The sequence below is a fragment of the Mixophyes fleayi genome, chromosome 2, assembly GCF_038048845.1.
Source record: "Mixophyes fleayi isolate aMixFle1 chromosome 2, aMixFle1.hap1, whole genome shotgun sequence".
NCBI lineage: Eukaryota > Metazoa > Chordata > Amphibia > Anura > Limnodynastidae > Mixophyes > Mixophyes fleayi.
The window spans coordinates 265,704,615-265,726,676 of record NC_134403.1 but is presented as its reverse complement, the minus strand read 5'-3'; the positions used below and the strand labels follow the sequence as shown (position 1 = coordinate 265,726,676).

Genomic DNA, 22,062 nt, shown 5'->3' with positions numbered 1-22,062 from the left:
CAGTGAGCATAAGGGTGTAAGCTGTGTACATCTAGTAGAGGAAAAGAGTGAGCCAATGGAGGAGTTTGTACATTAAGATGTACAGGAAGAGAATCTATCACTGTGAATGATCGGAACTTGGACTTTTATGCATAAAAGATATTCTTATAATTTGGAGCACCAAGCCTGTTACCTACATTTTAAAAAATACCCGTTGTCTTCCCTTCTTCATGAAATTGAACAGCTACTATTATTTATGGTGTCATTTTTGGTTTTCAACATTTTCTGGATATACAAGTAGGAGATCCCATACTTTTTTGTTTATGATATTGGAAATACCTTGTCTGTACTTAATTTTATAAAATAGTTTGACTCAAAAATGTTTTCCTGTGAAAGTTTGAATGGTATCTGGTAACACTAGTTTCATAAGAGTATTACTCTAAGTTTGGCAGGGTTTGTACAAACTGTTATAGTGAATAGTGTCCCCCATATTATATTTTTCTTGTTTTACTATTTTTTCTGTAAATAATGTATTGTGCCCACATGAGGGGCAGTTGTGACGTGTTTCCCAATCTTCATTTTTCTTAAATGCAGAGTGAACCAGTTAGTGCTGTATGCATGTTAGGGAAGATGGTAGGGAGATGTAGGTGGTTGGAGGGAGGCGCTAACTAGGCCCATGTGACCCTTAAACTGGCCCTGCCCATAGCAGCCATACCCTCTGCAGTGGCATTAGTTACACCACTGCTGATACCATTTATGAATTGATGCGAAAATGCGCATGATCAGAGACTTAAAATAGATGAATTGTTAATGAAAGTTTAGATAACTGTAGATTAGCTGCAGTGACTTTCAGTAGTCCTAAAAACAGAAAGACTGGAGTGCATATAACAAAGTCTTCAACCATAATCACTGTCTCATGTCAAATTTGTGATAGGTTCCTAAATAGAGTTGATAGATTAGCTAGTTATGTATGTGTAAATGTTACTATTAGTTCCTTTATATAATGCAGCAATTTAGCTCTAGTGGCCCTTTAAGTCTAGTTGACGCCATGGCAACAGCATTAGAACCTCAGTCATCATCACTGCATGGCAGGTGGTCAAGGTGATGTCAGTTGTATATATTCAAACTGGCCGTGAGCTCTGGTGGCAGACAGCTCCCACATCACTGTGACTGGCGAACCTTGGATTCATTGCTATACTGAGAGATTTACTATCTGCGCATTTTATACTATATTACTGATTTTATACATACATTTATATATATATATATCTTTATCTTTTATTACATAATATATTTTTAATTAGATCTGTTAAGTTATCTGTAGTATAGCATTTATTTATAACATATATTGGGGTTTTAGTTTACTTGTTTAGTATTTAATCTTGTATAATATATTGTATCGTGCTGATTGTCCCTATATTTCTATATTTATTGTCCATTTTAACCCCCATCTTCTTTTTAAATTCTTTGACGTTGTTTGCCGGGTGTGACGGAGTTGCTGAGAATGGACAGGAGGTAAGTGCAATAAGTCAGTCACTACAAATAGTAAGTTATGAGAGGAGTAGTAGAAGGGGTCACTCTGGTAAGAGGCTAAAAACATTGTGATGTTAGCTGTGGGTATAGTGTCAAATATTATGCAGACACACAATATCACTAACTGAGTGTATAGATGTGTAACTAAGTGTGGTATAGACAGTTATAGATCAAATATTCTCCATAAAAATGTAAGCAAAAATAAAGCATTCATCCATGCACTCAGTGTGCCGATATGACCCTCAAAATGTGGGACAACTTTATAACAATCTTCATTTACAACATAAATGGAATAAATAGTAGAAATAGTACAGAGAACATTTTACATTTAAAGAAGGAGATAGTTGTAAAAGTTTAGTAGCTGAATTTAAAAGTGACATTTTTATTCTTTTCACCATTTGCATTTCCATGGTGCAATCCTGCAAAGTAGCTGCATGTCCATTTTACATCAGCAGTTCCCAAAAGCAGCATGTGGCCCTCATGTGCTAGGTGAGGAGATAGGTGCAATTCTGCATAAAACATTGAACTACAGTGTGCATTTATAAATACTAATTCACTTATTTAATTTAAAAATATGTTTTCATTCATTAGAAGAAAGACAACAGAAGACAACCTGAACTCTGCAAAGAGAAGGAAACTATATGTAGACCAGAGACAACCTCGCACTGCTGACCATTCTCCTAGCCTTGGACAAGTGGAGAAAGCGGCATTTTACAAATTGCTGGGTATGACTTATTGTCTTAACATGTATTAATATTTATTAAGGACACAAACATTTATTAGGGCCACAAAAGACACTTGGAAAACAATAAGTTTGGTTATGCAAAATGCATCCACACTGATGCTGTGGAACATGGGAAATCTGGCAGAAAAATCTAAGCAGTAGGACAAGCACTGATTAGGGGATATTTATGCATTAATTTGCATAAACAAATAATTTTAAAGTGTGAAGTAGAACGTGTACAACTATCAGCTTATCACACAATATCACCTTAGGCGATAAACAGACGCTGTTTATCATCATCATCAGTTATTTATTTAGCGCCACTAGTTCCGCAGCGCTGTACAGAGAACTCAATCACATCAGTCCCTGTCCAATTGGAGCTTACAGTCTAAATTCCCTAACACACACACAGACACAGACAGAGAGAGACTAGGATTAATTTTGATAGCAGCCAATTAATCTACTAGTATGTTTTTTAGAGTTACCAAATGTGCCTCTAATGAGTGTCCCATATTCAGGTTGCAGTACATAAGTCCCTTGATAAACCATGGTGTCCATCATCTGTATGCGCCATTGCAAGGGATTTCAATGGGAACATTCTGGGAATGCTCCTATATCTACTATCTTGCCAGTGGTAAACTGAGATTTTAGCTCCCAAATCACATTATATGTTTCATAATGCAATATTTTGATTGGAAGCCAAATTCAAGACAATGGAGTCCACAAAGCTTCTTGTTTAGAAGGAGAAACATTTAAACTAATCTTTATATTTTAGTATAATGGTGAATTTGGAGAAAGGATACAAAGGGCCATAAAACATGTAGAGGGAAACAACAAAACAAAATAGCAGCAATGTCAACATAATGATAAAATATAAAAACAACAGCTATATCTTGAAATAATATCACCCTCTCCAAAAACAAATACCGAAAAAAATCATTTGTTGGGTCTGTTCCCCTCCCCACATATAATCCGGTAAACAATTTAACTCTATATTAGAGATACTAAGTACTTCTAAGTAAAAATAAATACAGCTATTTACTTCAAGATCCAAATGCCCTGAAGCCAAATTTGGCTGAGAGGGGTCCTAGACCTTAAGGACAATCTTTGGGTGAGGTACCTAGTGTTTATATTTCCGGGCCCACACTAAAAATTTGCTGTGCAGAAAGGTGGCAAACATCACTACTTTCTTATGGTGTATGTATGCACTTAAATGAGCTATTTGAGCCAATAAATACCCTGCAGTCTTGATTCACAGTAAGAGGTCAGAAAGGATTCAGTCAGCACAACCAGTAAAGAGGTGCGGCAGCAGCTACACAATCACAAGAAGCATGAGTGGCTCAAGGTGCCTTTAAAGCAGCCTGGTGGTGCCAGTATACCCTCCTACCCTAAAACTGGAAATAACACGTTGGTGTCCAGTTAGCACTCAAACTTGGTTAGTTGCTGTTTTGGCCAATTCATACCAGTCAGAGTAGTGAGTGATAACTAGCTTCTGACAACCAGCAAAACCCTATAAACCAAGGTGGCAGAGTAAACCCTTTGCATCATGATGCGATTTCAAATTTAGTATACAAAATTCCTTTAGAAGGACCTGTCTAATATGATATATTACTACACATATAACATATTGAATACTGTTTTATAAGTAACTGTATAGAAAAGCAGGTGTCCTATCAACCAATGAGATGCTGCCATTTTCTAGTAGTTTATACATAAAAGGAAATGTCTGAATGGCAGCTATGGGCAACACCAACTCTTGTTCAAAGTTACCTGCAGAAAAGTTACTATAAATATTCCCCACTAAATCATATAACATTTGAACATTTCTTGCTTATCATTGCAGAGCACCCTACCATCTACAGCTTTCTGACAATGGATTCATGCCTGAGAACGTCAGACAAGGTATTTATTTCAATGTTACTTAAGCATTACTATTTTATTCCATTTGCACTCAATAGTGTGTAATACATAGTGATCAGTCTGGTATTACCTTTCACCAGGGTAGTGCAAATTGACATAGTGAAAGTTAATGTCTGATTGTTTGGATTTGGTTACCAAAGACTGTCTCTTCCAGCAAGAGGTTATGTTGTGTCTAATGTTATCTGTAATGTGTTTATACACTCACCTACATTCCTGATTTGAAAATCAGGACATTTTAAGCCATGTCTCTGATCTGCTCAGCCCACATATAGATTCACCAAAACTATGCCCCCAATTCCTATAGCCATGCCGCCAATTTTTGGGAACTCAGCCTTTTTACCAAAGAAAATGAAACAGAGTCAATGGACAATTGGACTGTTGGAGGATATACATATGCATTTCTCCACTCTGACTATGTAACTGGTATTTGTATTCTAGTACTTTCTGGCAATGGTGTTGGTGTACTTCCGGAGAGCCGGCCTATCTGTGAGGGAATACACCTGTGTCAATTTTTACTCCGCACTGTAAGTATTAACCCTCGTTGTCTAGTCATATACAACTGGAATACAACATGAAATATGTCCCAGAAGAACGTTGTAGCCAGGGTCGTGGTTTATATAGTCTCCAAATAAATCATTTACTACATGTCCAGACAATAAAGTATATTGTGTTTGAACTAAACTAAAGCGCCCAAATGACACAGGAACTATGAGTATGATATCAGTTCACAACAATGTACAGGATATGTAATACATAATGAGAAAGATTCCCCTCACTCTATTTAATTTTCTATAAAAAAAGTAGAAATGTAGGTAGCTTTCAGCACTACAGGGCAGCTCTCTGGGGTATATTTAATATTGAAAGACTTATCATGGCCATAAGTCTAATCTCTTATCTCAGTTTATAGTGGTAATATACATATACTTATCTCAGTGTTTCAACATTAATTTATCAGTTGAGCGATACTCAGCTGTGATAGAGAAAAATATACAGAGTGGTAAAAGTTACTTATCACTCTAGATACCCCTGTTCTCCTCTGAGCATGTGCGGGGGCCCCAGCACACGTGTATAACTAGGAACCCTGATTTTACCACATACCTTCCAGGCACGCAATAAAAGATATCTGTTGCCAATAAATTAAACCCCCGGCTTCAGCTCCTTCCTCTGTCCTTCCCAATCCTCCGTATAACAACCCCCTGCTCATCTTCTATGTATACTCTCTACCATTTCCTGCTCTGCTAATGCAATCATACAGTTTAATAATCACACAAACAATTATATTCCTAACTTAATATATTTTGATCCATATTTTTTAATAACCACTAGTGAGCTATTTAGTAAGAATAATTCACTAGGCTTCAATATATCTAGTGTTTAGTTCTGAACTTCTATATATGTTCAATTGTTGGTTTATTGTTATATTTCTGTCTATTACCCTTGTACTCAATGTTATTAGAATAACAATAAAAATGAAAATAAAGATATGAAAAATATGCCCTGTAGATATGAAATATGTTATATTATGTCTGCCCTGCCCCCATAAAGTACTGTTTATTTGTGTTGGCAGAAGAACAACGCCATCTATTTCTAAAATCTATTTACTAATGATATTTTTCAATGCATTCTTTCTATTAATGCCATCCTGAGATGTCACTAACAGAACAGTGATTGTGTTGGATACTTGGATACATGATAAATTAGACTGGAGTGGTTATTGTTGGTGGAAATCTCATTAACACATTAAGCAGAGTAACAAGATTTCTTTAGAGCATTTTCCCCAGAAGATGGCTCTACCTCTATGATAAATACACCTCTGTCTTTTCCACACCACAGTGTATTCATAGCCTGCAGATGTTTTATACACCTGGTGACTGTATGACAGATATGTATCTACTCCTTATGGTCTTCTGTTTATGTAGGGTGCTTGCAAATAAAATGGAGGAAGAAGAACCATGGTACCGCACAATCTATTCCTATGCTGCACAACTTATACCATTCCAGATGTTCCTGAAGAATACTGAAGCCATGTGGGTCAGAATGCAGCTCCAAACACTTGTGACTCTGGAGCAATGTGAAGAGGTGTGTAAAATAGTAGGATAAGTAGAAGTAGAAGAAATTCATGGACCACTATGGGATTCAGCAGAAAAGCATCTCTTATAAGCATTGTACAGTGTAATGTATCTGAAAACAACACGTTGCTCCAATTTAACAAAATAACTTACAAAGCAATTTGGAATAGTAATAAGTATTATGCTTTACACAGGGATGCTGTTTAAGTATATACACAGTGACATTACTAGACTGTGCCCAGGGTTGTAGGCTCATTGTCCTGGGTCTACTTTTTGCCCCTTTTTTAATTTTCCTATCACTGCTCAATGAGCGCACAGCTGTCAGCACTGTACCACCAACGACTGGGTACAACAGAATACATGTAATTGTCTCCCATATAGGAGCAAGGATGAGGGGATGTGCTTCCTAATGACACCATGTGACATTCTTCAAGCCAACCTCACATCTCATGTCAATGGAGTCATCATACAGCATGGGAGAAGAATGTAGCACCACATGCAGACAAGGACTTCAGCTGAGAGTAGCATATTGTCCACCCACAGCCTCCATTGCCTACCACCTTCTCTATACACACAGCCAGAATTAGTGAGTTTCCTGGGGGACAATTGGCTCAGTGATGTCACTTGATGGGCTTCCATACGGCATGATGTAATGTGGGTGGGGATCGGTGCACATAATTTTCACATTGGGTTCTATTGGCACAGTTAAAGCATATGGGAAACTCTGGCTCAGTGGTAGATTAATTGTAATACCTACCTGGTAGAGCTTACTGTCAAGCTGACATAAAAGTGAGTTCTCTCACTTTATAAATTGTTATTCACCTTGCTCAATTAGAATGCCATAACGAGCACACATTTTGTGACACAGAAAGCTGTGCAGGAAGTGTTTCTAAGAAAAGACTGGGACACAGCAGAGACTGTTGTCGAGAACCAGAAGGTAGCAGTAATGTGACTATACTGTACTGTTACATATAATTAATGATGAACATTTGACAGTTAAATAACTACCGATGGGCATTTCAGCTGTAAATAATAAATTATTGAGGTAAAAAAGACTATATATGAGCATAAAGTCAAGTGGGACACTGGTCTTTCTAGGGGATTTTTTGCAATTGAAAACAGTAAACTACCCAACATTAAGGAACATTAAACAAAATGAAATTGTCCCTCTGTATATGAGGGTGTCTCTTAGTATTTCCTAGTATTATGCTCTGAATAACTAATGGGTAAAGCATTGGCTCAATGGGCTATTGTCATATTGTCACTTGGAAAAATGAAAAAAAATTTTTAGTCAAGGAAAATTAAAAAAGGAACGCTTTTCTCACTGTGAATGGAAAGCTTTTTCAACATTTTCCTATTGTCAATATAAACTAAAAGCACTGTATTCCAGAACAATGGAGATCAATAAAAATGTGGATCCCAACAGCATGTTTTCCATATTTGACAGTCCCTGAAAACAGATTTTGAAGCCCACAAGATGTGCATCTCTATTCTAGAGTATGGATGTCCAATCAGCAGACTGTGAGCCAAATGTGACCCTCAAAATCATCTGTGTGGCCCTCAGGCTCCATATGTTGAATCACAGTTTTTTTTTGTATTGTTTATTAGGTGATGAGAGCTGAAGACCACTGTACTTGGCAAAGGAAACGTAAAGACCATCATGGCGGAGCCATAAGGAAATATGCCAGAAAACCTTGTCACCTCTGTAACCCGCCTCAGCCCTTCTATTTCCCTTTTGCCTACCCTAGAGTAAAACTTTATTACATTAACATACCAACATTTTTCTGGAATCCCAATTAAACATAACTCACATTAATTAATCAGAAAATAATTCTTAGAAATAGAGTAAAAAGCTAAACATGTAGACACAGACACAACATTATAAGGGTAAATTTATCCTAGAGATACTGAGAGAACTGTGATAAAATTAAATAGTCATACACAATGCCCAGCGGTGATTGCAGGGACTTTTTATAGAGTTTTTTCAGGTGTATTTTTGGCCAAACGATTAAACTAAATGACTCTTATTTCACAAATACTCACATATAATAAGATCATATATGATAGGAACAATGTAAAACCAGATATAATAAGATCACATATATTAGACACAATGTAAAACCATTATATACGGTAGATAATATATTATAGTAAAATATGACATGCAATAATTTAGAAAAAAGATGACATAAACAGCAAGTAGCAAGTGAGGTATCTTTAATGAACTGATAGAAACACACTTATACGTAGATATAATGATAACATATGCTAGGATACATCAGAAAAAGACAAATTTAAATAGATTGAACTAAACAGAATAAAAAAGATTATTAAAACAGTCAATCAGGCTACTTGAAGGTAAAATATTGTATTGTATAGGACAGTATGAGAATAAGTGGTCTGATTAGGAAGATGTAAGAATAGTGAATAGATTAAAATAAAGTAAGATATAATAACATCTTTGTAAGCACTGTGATAAAATTTAGTAAATATTAAATAAAAAAGAAATAAATTATTAGAAGATAAAGAATAATGTTAGGTAGGATAGGTTAGGGCCCTGCTGCAAGAGTCTACCTTGACGTGGTGGCAGGCTTAATAATCTTTTGGTCAAAAATATGCAATTGTGTGGTAATGTTGCATCTCTTCATCTCTTTTCACCTAGTCAAATAAAAGTAACATATGGATCACATTAATATAATGATTGTAGAAAACAACTAACACCAGCATAGTACATATCTTTAGAAACACTTGATCACATTCTTATGTTTTCCTTGGTGACCTGCTCACCCTTCATCACTGAATGTTATTGCTGACATGTATTCTCTTAAACTATGCTTGTTTACTAAGAATACCCCTTATTCCTGTAATTGCATGTTTTCATAATGTAAATCATTTTGCTTGAAAAAAATATATAAAATAAACTCTTTCCATTTTCTCATACTTGCTTCTTTATGCCTTTCAATATTAACTTTAGAGATCTGCACAGACACCCGTATTTTTGTTTTGGTTTTGGTTCTAAAGCATCTTATATGGTAGACACCCTAATATAGACAGTTTTGGAAAGTTGACAATAATGACATTGACAGTTCAACTGTAGACAGTATAATTAGATCGACAATAGTATCCCTAACCCTGTAATACTGTAGACACCTGAATTGCCCACCTAATATTGTTGACTTTCTGAATAGCGAACAAATGAATGCCTAGCTGTTGTCTGCAGAGCATTTAACACAATATGATAGACCAAGGCCATAAAGTAGAATAGTGCAAATGAAATTGTCCTTGGCCCTGCGCACACTCCCACCCATATGTTAAAGAGGATTTGCATAGTATAACAAACCAAGCATTTCATCGACTGGGAATGCCTGTGGCTGAAGTGCTAGATTTGCTTTGGTCCCCACAAAAGAAAACATATTGGCTGTTTGTTGCTGAACTGGAGACTAGATAAGGATTTTAGCAATTTACTAATGGACATTTGCCTAACAGTGGTCTCCTTCCTCTATTTTGACAATGTCATCACCCTCATGATCATCCTCATCACTGATGTCAAGATGATCATCACAAATATTAGTTCATCCCCACTGGAATCTAACTTTTACAATGGTGTTCCTAATACAATTTGTAGTTCATTTTAGTGAGCAACAGTTTTCTTACACTTTGGAAAGTTGTCTCCTGCGATGATCACTTACAATGTTCCCGGCTGTACTACACACTCTTTTCGAGTACACACTGGAGGGTGGGGAACCATAGCTAGCTTGTACAAGGGGCTCGAAATTTCCTTTTTTCCTCTCAGAATTCAAAGTGACTGTCTGAGATGCTAATTTGTACATTGTCATGAAAGTAATCCTCCACCATTCCCCTAATGCAAGGTGTATCAGATGAAAACATGGTAGAGGTATCAATATATTTGGGCATTTTTTTTAAGCCTAACAAGATGTCATTAAAACCTGGGTTGACTCATAATCAGTGTGACTCTTAAAAAAGTCACGATGGCTAGTTGCTGTTCCTTTAGTCCAGTGTTTCCCAAACCTGCTCCCCAGGGACCCCTAACAGTGCTTGTTTTCCATATCTCTTTGCTGAAGCACAGGTGTATTCATTGTTGACTGACCCATTTTGAAAGATCCACAGGTGGAACCAGGGCCGGACTGGGACTAAAAATCAGCCCTGCCATTTAAAGCACACAGGCCCACCTCTGTTCCAGATGATAATAATAATAATAATAATAGTAATAACAGTACTTTTTCCAAAGCTCATTGTTATACGGTGTCCCGTGAGATACAATGTATTATCCAACAGCCTGACTCTCTATTTGCAGCATAGGGCGCACCAGTATCAGGTAATTTTATGTACAGGACTGCCAAGAGAAATTTGGGGTCTGGGTACAGTGAATTTTTGGGGTCCCCCTCCATAGATGAGCAGGAAACAAACTGTGTAGCACCACACAACGGCGGTGCCGAAAAAGAGCGCAACCACACATCCCTCACACCTGATTGCATGCCCACAATTGATATTAAGCCACTATAGAGCCCCCAAATCAAATTATGCCACACAGTAGTACCCCTAGATCATATTATGCCACATAGTAGTATCCTTAATTCATATTATGCCATACGATAGTGCCCCTAAATCACATTATGCCACAATAGTGCCCCCAAATCATATTACGCCACAAAGTAGTGCCCCAAAATCACATTATGTCACAGAGTAGTGCCCCCAAGTCACATTATACCACAGAGTAATGCCCCAAGTTCAAGAAAGCCTGGTTAAAAAAATACATTGCAGCACGAGAAAATACATTAACATACCTGATTATGGTGTATTCTGTCCTGCTACTGGGTGCTGGGCGAGGAGGGAGCCACAGCTGTCAGCTTAGACAGGCAGCCTGATTCGTGATGTGTGCACCCACCAGGAGCAGGGGACAGAGGACAGAGGAGGTGAGGATCAGAATGGGGGGGGGCATAACAGAGCTGGGCAGATCCATGCATCATATTTAGTAAGGTGGCTGGGGAGGAGCCAGCCACCAGGAGGCCACTAGTAGGCGAGGTCCAACCCCATTAGCTAGGGACTGCAATGTCGGGACCCAGATCCATGCACAGGCCCATCTAGACAGCGGCCCTTCTGGCATTTGCTAGAACTGCCAGATGACCAGTCCGCCCCTGGGTGGTACTAATTATACTACTTGTAATCTGGAAAACATTCACTGTTAGGGATCCCTGAGGACTGAGTTTGGGAAACACTGATATTTTATTTGCAGCTCTGCAATGTTCTACATGCAGTCGCTGAATTTTTCAGGCCAAGGACAGCATCTCCTGCACTGACCTCTCATTTTTGTATGAAATTCTGCACCACCAAGTTTATTGTGTGTGCAAAGCATGGTATGTGTTGAAACTCACCCAGTCGTAATGCACACACAATGTTTGCTCTGTCATCGGCAAAGAGAAGTCCTGAGGAGAGTCTTTGCCGGGTTAGCCATTTTGCTATGACATTCCTGAGTTCTTCCAACACATGGTGGAAATTAGACTCTCCTCAGGATTCTGTGAGTGCCCAAGTTATTCTTTATCCTCAGCTTTCTTCTCATGCACTAATGGGGCTGTTTTGGAAGTGACAGACCTACAGTCTGAGCGAGAAGGTGGTGCCTGGGAAGTTAAGAAAGATGCATATCCGTGTTGAATACTCTCTGTTACAATGGGCATTCTAGTATAATTACCAGCAGTAGAAGGACCCCTATCAGCAGAAAGTGGGCATAGTCTGAACATTTTATTGTCTCTGCGGGTCGGTTTCTGGAATGTTAACTATTTAAATTTTTTGGGACAAATCACCAAATTATTTTTATTATTATTATCTTTTATTTATATGGCACCACAAGATTTCTGCAGCACCGTACACTATACAAACAGTATATCATACAGCGAAAACAGAACAGTAAACCAGTAATACAATGTCTTCAGAGGTATATCGATTATAGTGAAGTTTGAGCAGAACAGTAGGTAGCGAGACAGTAGGAAAGAGGGCCCTGCTCATAAAAGCTTATCAGAAACTATTCTCTGAATCATTATATCAAGAGCTTATGTTTTCTTTTAGACTGACAAACAGTGTTTGGATTTTGAACTTTTTTACACTTTGTTTCCGCATGTCATTTTTTGCTAGTCAAGGTTGAGAAAGCCCTACTACTGCCAGTACCGGTACAGGGATGGTCCTGATCTGTAGACTGATCCATGGATGATAAGAGGAGTAATGTGGCCCGTAAAATTTCGGGATATTTCTGGCATTCTACCACAGCGTGTAGGAGATTGCAGCAGCTACAAGAACAATTTAATTTGCCCTGCCACCAACTTAAGCAAGAGGTGTTAACAAGGTGGAATTCTACCCTGTACATGCTTCAGAGGATGGAGGAACAGCGCAAAGCCATACAAGCGTATTGCACAAGCCATGACATTCGGAAAGAAGAGGGAATGTATTTCAGTCTTGCACAGTGGAAAATCCTTTCTGTGTGTTTTGCAAGATGCTGAAACCATTTAAAGTTGTGATGTGTGAAGTGAGTTCAGACACTGCTAGCTTGAGCCAAGTCATTCCCTTAATTCTTTGGAAAAGCAGCTTGAGAAACTGAAGGAGGAGATGAAAGAAAGCAATTCCGCAAAGTATGTTGGCCTTGTAGATCAAGTACTGAAATCGCTTCGCCGTGATCCAAGAGTTAATAAAATCTTGAAATCGGATCACTATCTTATGGCGACTATGCTTGATCCTAGGTTTAAGACCTACGTAGATTCTTTGTTTCCAACTGACCGAGATCTGAAGCGATGCAAGGAACTCCTGTTCAGCAAGTTATCCGCTCAAGTGGTCCATGGCTTGACGGCGTCTCCTCCTTCATTTTCTCAGGCAGTTGCTGCTCGTAAGAAATTGTGCTTTCCAAAGAGAAGCAGGGATGACGCAGGTGGCAGACCACAACAGTTTGACGTCTGGTTTGAAAGAATTTAGCAAAAAAAGTGTGACCTCGGCCATAACTCCAACCGATCCTATTATCAACATGCAAAGGATGGTGGAGGATTATTTTCAAGAGTTCATTGAAATCTACGTGTCAGACAGTCCCTTTCCATACTGGGAGGAAAAACAAGCAATTTGGAAACCCATGTAGAAACTTGATTTGCAATACCTAAGCTGCCCACTATCCACTGTGTACTCAGAAAGAGTTTTCAGCACAGCCGGGAACCTTGTCAGTGATCAACATAGGAGGTTACTTCCTAAAAATGTGGAAAAGATGAAGTTCATCAAAATGAACTACATCTTCCACGAGGAAGGCCTTTAGCGGCAAATACATCCAAGTGCTGGCACTTCTGTAATGGCGGATTCCAGCGGAGATGAATTAATAGTCTGTGATGATGATGTATACACTTATGAGGGTGAGGATGATGATGAAGATGATGATGACAACATCTAGACATTGTAGACTTCATTTGACAGCACTGTTGGTCTAACCTGCCTTTAGGGCATTGATAGCTTGTTTAGTGGGGGCCAAAACAAACCAAGTACTTCAGCCACAAAGTGTCAGCCCTTGTCGCTGAAGTGCTTGGTTTGTTAAAGTGTGCATGTCTTTTGTAAGATCCAACATATGGGTGCGTGAGAGGCCACAAGGACAATAGTAGTATTTGGATGAAAGTGTATGAAAAGCATATTGTGACCTGTGAGATGGTAAAAATTGAATGGAAATGACTGGAAATTAGTGTTAATGAGGTTAATAATAATGTAGGTACAAAATAATACCTAAATTATGTGATTTTAGCCCAAAAAATGGAATTTTCAAAAAAAAAGAAAAACAAAACCAAAACACGGGGTTCAGTGAGCATCTCTACTTAAAACCATTATGCACTTGCACATAGGCTTTAGCAGATGACATAGAGGGTCTAGTATCCTCATGACTGGTGCCAGGAGTTGTTTGGTGCTCCTGCTCTTCTGTGGACTGATCGGAGTCCATATCGATGGCACTGAGCAATGTGCCTGCAGACTGGAGAGTGACAAGGACACTGCCACCCCTCCTGTTTCTAAATGAGCAATGGCACACAGCTATGTCACTGGAGACTGATAAGAACACTGCCACCTTTCCTGTTTTCTGTGTGAGCAATGCACCTCAGCAATGTTACCGAAGAGTAACAAGGACGATGCCAGAAGTAATATAAATATATTGTCAAAATTACCTAAGCCTGCTAACCTTTTTTCATTACATTTTTTTTAACAGCTCAAGAAAACAGCCATATTGGCAACCCCCTCACCTGGATTCCCATCCAACCCTCTCACCCTGTTGACAATCCCCCATGTTTTCTCTTTTATTGGAAAAAAATCTATATATATATATATATATATATATATATATATATTTTTTTTTTTTTTAAAAAAAAGTATAGAACTTATTGACAAATTTTAAGTGGTTGAGTTTATTTTTCTATTTGTTTATATAGTAAAATAAAATTGTTCCAAACAATGGTGTGTGTGTATTTTTAAAAAAAATTCAAACGTACAGTATATTCATTTAAATCTGTACCATAATGACATAATGAAGGGACATTTTGAATGTAAACTAATATCCAATATACATTTGTCCCTTGCTACTTTATATTCACTCCCAGACATTTTTAGATAACAGGGCTAAAAAAAATGACAGCCTGTTATTGTAATGAACAAGGTTCACAATCGTTTGCTTTAAACACACACTATCATGGGCACAAAGCCATTATACCCAGAGTTGGACTGGCCCAGCGGGGTTCCAGGGAGATCCCCAGGAGTACCCACTACCCGATGACCCCGCCCCTTTCACTAAGGGGCGGGGCAGGAATGCTATCACCAGGGCCCTCACTGAGAAAGAAGTGTAGGAGCAGCATGTGCTGCTCGGTAATGCAGGAAACTCCTCACTTCCTCTGCTATGCTCTGATTGGCTGACACAGTAACTCAGCCAATCAGAGCATAGACATGCCCCCTACCCATACTGCCATGAAGGAAGCTGGAGCAGCACAGCAGGGAAAAGTAAGTGTATGACAAATGTGTATATGAGACATGTATGTGTCAGTGTGTATGAGAAATGTGTATATGAGACATGTATGTGTCAGTGTGTATGAGAAATGTGTATATGAGACATGTGTATGTCAGTGTGTACGAGAGAGGTTGTGTGTCAGTGTGTATGAGACATGTATTATATTATGTGAGCACTGGTTGCATGTGTAGTTGTTTAGCTGTTATAGTCCTATAGGAAGGACATTTCCTCCTATATTAGACCAATCATCTTGATGTGACACTTATCTAGCATATAGGACAAATTATTATATGTTCTGCAACATCTTCACATATTCAACTGTGTGTAATAATGTATATTGTTAGCATCCATTTATCTGTGTCTACAATAGTTCATTAAATGAATTTATTTTACAGAGCATTGGTCGCAGGAAATTGAGGTGACATGTTTTACCCATGCACAATGCCATCCTACTGATATAATTAAATATAAGTATCTTGCATTAGATGAGGGTATTACTTCACATAACTGTACATTAAGAATCAACACTAATTAATTAATTAATTAATTAATCAGCACTGATTTTTCTCCATATAACATAACAACATACTCATTCCTATGAACTGCAAATTATCTCTTAAAAAGGTTTAAGCATTAAGAAGGTCTAGGCATTGTTAAGGATTACAGCCAGAAGGGACACATGCTTTAATATTTTGTATGAAGCTCCTGTTATACTCATAAGAATGCTTAGACCTTTTTAATAGGTTATTTGCTAATAGCACAGTACCTGGGAAGGAGTATGTGCTTTTAATACATAGAGAACAATCAGTTTCTTAATGTAGAGTTATGTGAATATAGACACCCTATTTAACTAAATAATTCATGAGGACTGCACATGCATTTCTGATAAGTTGTGCATAAAATGAAAGCTTTAGTATTTTTCTGTTTAGATTTAAATTGAGTATTTTTCTTATTCTCTCTTAACCTTTATTCCCCATGGTGCTTAACAGCAAAGATCCTTCTCCACCTCCCCTTAGACCAACCTCTACACAAGCTTCCCAAAGGGCACCACACATATGTGTGGTGGTCGAGTACTCGATGGGAAGTCTTTCCTTTACCTTGTCTTCCAGATACGAGTCAGGTTCTTTTCTGTTTCGGATATCCGGTAGCCAGTAGATAAATACTTCAATGAAAGGGACAAGGATTGGTCAAACAACTTGGATTTATTGAGAATGCGATAGATTTGGTAGGCCACCGCACCACTGACCCCCTGAGCCCAGTAGTAATGACAAAATAATACGTCTTGTCAGTATAGAGCACAATAGCATTTAACATATAACATACACCTGGTGAGTATAAGGCACAATAGCGATAACATCTTCAATGCACTTTGTCTAATAAGGCACACTGGTAATCACAGGTACTACTCTCAAGTTAACGATATCTGACTGGTGATAATGCAAGTAACCATCGATAATAACCAATCAAGGCTCTTACGTCACTACCGCGCCCACTAGAGGGCTCCTTCCAATTCAAGCATTTGGGTTACCGTGCTATTCCCTCTGGGTCAGGCGCCCTACTCTTAGCATCTACTACTGGGTTAACTTGAATCGCAGCGGTACCAGTAACGCTGAATGTCACACCCTCAATATCAATAAATCAACTCTTAGGTAAATCACATAACATTAACATCCCTCTAAAACATTTGGTGCACCAATATTATCCCCGGTAATGTTACCATATTTTCCACTCAGTCCTGGGCTGACCTGTGCACAGGAATTTGGTAGTGTTCAAATGTCCTGCAGAGGTTTCTAGAAGGGTTAACAGTCCCGGTTAAGTCTCTGTACTTCCTCTGGAAGGGGGAGCTGTTAAAAACTGTAGGCTGGGTTGAGTATTATAGTAGAACACAGGGCTGTTGCTCAGTTCAGCCACAAGATGGCGCTGTTCTCTCACCAGTCAATGAATCTCTACTAGCACATGTGCTCTGAAACAGGGGATAGGATCCAGATATCAGCAACATACAGGATATAGCTGAAACGACAGTCTTAATTGTTCCCTGCAGCCTGTGTAAAGGTATGATCTGGGGGAAGAGCTCCCACAAAGGGAACAGTATCCTTCCTTGTACAAGAATGGAATGGCAGTTTTGGGTAGATTCTCTCAACACTTTTCCCCCTGACACTGGGGTGTGGGCAGTACACTGCAGGCTAGGGTTTTACCTTGAGAGGGTTCTGCAGTTAGTGGAGACTGTCTTTGGCGTCCCACTGCATGTCCCCAGCCGTTCTCCGTCCACGTGTGCTGGCAATGTCACCGGTTCCGGCAGCAGCTCAGTCTCCTCTCTGCTCGGCTGCACATCATCCCCCTTTTTTCTTCTACCATGCGGCTCTCTCTTCCTCCTTCCAGCACATCCTCTTCCTGTTACTCCCCCAGCCAATCAGGGCCTTCATCCTCCTCCTGTCAATAACTCCTGGGCACAAGTCTCCAGGAGCACAATTAACCCCTAGTGGCCCTGCATTTTAAAAGCGCTTATGCACTCCTCTGTGCTGTGCAAGGGGGCTTTGGGGCACCACATTCACCCCCGCTTTTCCAGGTGCGTGTCCTCACGCATTAAGACATAAAGGTGGGTTGTTCTTCATTAACTCAAATCACACATCTACAACATTTATAATTTTCAATGACAGCAGTTTTAATATACATTATATACAACAGTTTCAGTGAGAAAGATCTCTAATCCTGATACCGCCGTGGAAATGTACCCCTCGTACTCCTCGCGGAGCGCCTTTGTTCGGGATTGGGGGCCACCTCCACAGGCGCAAGGGATAATGGTAACTCGACTGGCAGCCGAGACTGACTCTGCAGTGGCATGGTAGCCAATCCTACCGCCAATAGTAGCTCGAGAGGGTCAGTGGGCAGCTGAGGCAAAGTCCCTTCGCCATCATCTGGCTCTTCGTCCCAGTTATCCCTTGATGTTTCTTCTGGCCCTTCATCTGGGTTGGGCGGAGCTTGAGCTGGTTTCGGTGAATCCACTGTGGACGGGTGCCATCTGGTCTCCAAATCTGGTAAACAGCCATCGTTGATATGGGTTCGGCCGTAATCACATACGGGTTCAACTCCCACTTGGGATCCAGCTTACTCCGGGGTCGATTATTCTTGAGGACGATGCTCCCTTCTGGCAGCCAACAGGCCTGCGCATCCCGGTCGTAGTCTTTCTTCTGCCGTTTGTGCACCTCTTCCAGGCGTTGCTGGACAATCAGGGCAAAGGGGTTTTGGTGTCAGGGAGGTCGAGTTGCATGTCTGCTGGAAGTGTTCCCTGCTTGTCCAAACAGCAAGTAATAGGGTGAGTATCCGGTCGAGGTGTGACACGTTTTATTATAGATGAAGGTCAGTTCGGCAAGCAACCTGGGCCACTCAGATCTTTGACTCGGGGTCAGTGCTCGTAGCATGTGGATGAGCGTCTGGTTCATACACTCACAGGCGCCATTCCCTTGGGGGTGGTAAGGGGTCGTGCGTAGTTTGTTGCACCCGTAGAAAGCGCACAATTCTTTGAAAAGCTGAGATTCAAAAGACGGACCTTGGTCGGACAGGATCTTCTGCGGGAACCCATAGGGTCGGACAAACGCCCTCCAAAAGACCTCGGCGGTGGTTCGGGCTGTAAGATCTCTTACTGGCACGGCCACTGCGAATTTCGTGTAGTGGTCCACCATGGTGAGGACGTATGTGTATCCCATTGGACTGGGTTCCATCTTCACGTGGTCGAGGGACACCAGCTCGAGGGGCCTGCGGATACAAATGGAATGGAGTGGTGCCTTTTCTGTGGCGGTGTTTGGCCTCCGGGCCGTGCAAACCATGAAGGCCTTACACCAATCTTCGGTGTCTTGGGGCAAGTTATGCCAGTAAAATCGGTTCTGCAGGGTAGTTTCGCTCTTCTTACTCCCAAAGTGCCATAACTCGTCATGGTAGGCTTGCAGCACTGTGTCTATGGCAACTCTGGGTAGAAGGATTTTTTCCTTGGCCAGGTGCATCTTTGGGTCGATACATCTGCGATACACCAGTTCCCCACGGATTACTAGTTGCTCCCGCTGCCTCCACAGTTGTAGAAACTCTGCGGGAGCCACGTCTCTTTCAGCCGGGGATAGTTCGCGTCGGGCCATCAGGTAAGTCTTCACCCGTTGGATGTGTGGGCACCCTTGTTGCCACTTAGTCCATTCTTCGTGGCCCACTGTGTCTGGCCTCGACATGTCCGCGACGTCCATTACGTTCTGGATGGGGGCCTGCGCAGGACCCCGGAAGACCGGGATCTCGTCCTGCTCCCTGCCATCGCTTTCCAGCTCCTCTTCTTTGGGTAGTGGCAACCTGGACAACGCATTGTCGTATATGTTGCTACGCCCGCTCCGATATTCGACTGTGTAGCGGTAGTTGGCGAGCCTAGAGGCCCAGCGTTGTTCTAGTGCTCCTAGGCGGGCGGTATCCTGGTGAGCCATGGGGTTGCAGTCCGTCACCGAGATGAAGGGGGTGGCCGCCAGATAGTCCCGGAATTTTTTGGTCACCGAACACACCAGGGCCAGAAATTCTAACTTGAATGCGCTGTAATTAGCGTTGTTTCGTTCGGTCTTTCTCAGGCTGCGGCTGGCATAGGCGATCACGCGTTCTTGCCCCCCTTGCACTTGGGCCAGAATCGCTCCCAGTCCCTGCTTGCTGGCGTCCATGTACACCTTAAAGGGGATGCTATAATTCGGGTATGCCAGGAGCGGGGCTTCTGTGAGCACTCTCTTCAGGTGGTCAAACGAAGATTGTCGGGCGTCACTCCACTCAATCGGAATCTTCATCATCATCATCATCATCAACATTTATTTATATAGCGCCAGCAAATTCCGTAGCGCTTTACAATTGGGAACAAACATTAATAAGACAATACTGGGTAATACATACAGACAGAGAGGTAAGAGAACCCTGCTCGAAAGCTTACAATCTATAGGACAATGGGAGTTAGAAACACAAGGGCATGTGCTACATCATATTGCACAATGGACCAGCCAGACTGCAAAGGTAAAAGTACTGAGTGGGCTGTGTGTGTTGCAATGTTGGTCAGAAGGTTGTTGTCTTGCGTTAGCAGTGTAGAGGATGACAATAGGGTAATCTAGGAAAATTAAGATGATGGTTGAGGAATATCATAACCTTGTCTGAAGAGGTGGGTTTTCAGTGAACGCTTGAAGGTTTGAAGACTAGAGGAAATTCTTACTGTGCGTGGGAGGGAATTCCACAAAGTGGGTGCAGCCCGGAAAAAATCCTGTAACCGAGAATGGGAGGATGTGATGAGAGTGGAGGAGAGACGTAGATCTTGTGCAGAATGGAGGTGTCGAGTAGGGAGATATTTCGAGACAAGTGAGTAAATGTATGTCGGTGCAATTTTGTTGATGGCCTTGTATGTTAGTAGAAGAATTTTATATTGGATTCGTTGAAATACAGGCAGCCAATGTAGAGACTGACAGAGTGGCTTAGCAGAGAAATAACGGTTTGTAAGGAAAATCAATCTAGCCACTGCATGCAAAATAGATTGTAGGGGTTCAAGTCTGACTTTGGAAAGACCAGTAAGGAGGGAATTGCAATAGTCGATGCGGGAGATGATGAGTGCATGAATTAATGTTTTTGCGGTGTCTTGTGTCAGATATGTGCGTATTCTGGAAATGTTCTTTAGGTCTATGTAACATGATTTAGATATAGAGTTGATGTGGGGAATAAACGACAGTTGAGAATCAAGGATTACACCTAGGCAACGAGCTTGCGGGGTGGGATTTATGGTCATGTTATCGACAGAAATAGAAATGTCAGGCAGGAAGCTTCTGTTCTTGGGTGGGAATATTATTAATTCAGTTTTTGAAAGATTGAGTTTGAGTTGGCGAGAAGACATCCAAGATGAAATGGCAGAAAGACAGTCAGTAACGCGAGACAACACAGATGGTGAAAGATCAGGAGAGGATAGATAAATGTGTGTATCATCCGCATAGAGATGATACTGAAATCCAAAGGAGCTTATTAGTTTTCCAAGAGAATTGGTGTAGATAGAAAATAGCAGAGGACCTAGGACTGAGCCTTGTGGAACTCCAACTGATAAAGGAAGCGGAGCAGAGGTGGATCCAGAGAAATTAACACTGAAAGAGCGATTAGATAGGCAGGATGAGAACCAGGATAGGACAGTGCCTTCAAGACCTAGGGATTGCAGCGTTTGTATGAGGAGAGAGTGGTCAACAGTGTCAAATGCAGCAGAGAGATCCAGGAGAATTAGAAGAGAGTATTGGTTATTATTTTTGCTGTGATCAAATCATTGACAACTTTGGTCAGTGCAGTCTCTGTGGAGTGTTGAGAGCGAAAGCCTGACTGAAGAGGATCCAATAGGTTGTTTGCTGTAAGAAAGTGTGTGAGGCGTGTGTAGGCAATTCTCTCGAGAGGCTTGGAGGGGCATGGGAGCTGGGAGCTGGGAGATGGGGCGGTAATTTATGAGAGAGTTAGGGTCAGAATTCTGTTTTTTTAAAATGGGAGTAATCACTGCATGCTTGAATATAGATGGAAAAACTGTAGCTTCAGAGGATGGAGGAACAGCGCAAAGCCATACAAGCGTATTGCACAAGCCATGACATTCGGAAAGAAGAGGGAATGTATTTCAGTCTTGCACAGTGGAAAATCCTTTCTGTGTGTTTTGCAAGATGCTGAAACCATTTAAAGTTGTGATGTGTGAAGTGAGTTCAGACACTGCTAGCTTGAGCCAAGTCATTCCCTTAATTCTTTGGAAAAGCAGCTTGAGAAACTGAAGGAGGAGATGAAAGAAAGCAATTCCGCAAAGTATG

At 40.7% G+C, this 22,062-nt stretch overlaps 1 protein-coding gene across 1 annotated transcript; it reads left to right on the top strand.

Moving 5' to 3' along the window:
- The first annotated feature begins 1,423 nt into the window (after positions 1 to 1,423).
- Positions 1,424 to 7,177, top strand: LOC142139922 (speedy protein 1-A-like). The gene is made up of 6 exons (XM_075197786.1): positions 1,424 to 1,494; positions 2,104 to 2,237; positions 4,080 to 4,138; positions 4,595 to 4,680; positions 6,076 to 6,235; positions 7,061 to 7,177. The coding sequence occupies exons 1-6, from the start codon at positions 1,484 to 1,486 to the stop codon at positions 7,175 to 7,177; spliced, it is 567 nt and encodes a 188-aa protein (XP_075053887.1). The 5' UTR covers positions 1,424 to 1,483.
- The last annotated feature ends 14,885 nt before the right edge of the window (positions 7,178 to 22,062 follow it).

Excerpts from the sequence above, each read along its gene's own strand:
- LOC142139922 (XM_075197786.1), top strand. Across the intron at positions 2,238-4,079 it reads GGCATTTTACAAATTGCTGG|AGCACCCTACCATCTACAGC; the intron begins GTATGACTTATT and ends TTATCATTGCAG. Across the intron at positions 4,681-6,075 it reads GTCAATTTTTACTCCGCACT|GGTGCTTGCAAATAAAATGG; the intron begins GTAAGTATTAAC and ends CTGTTTATGTAG.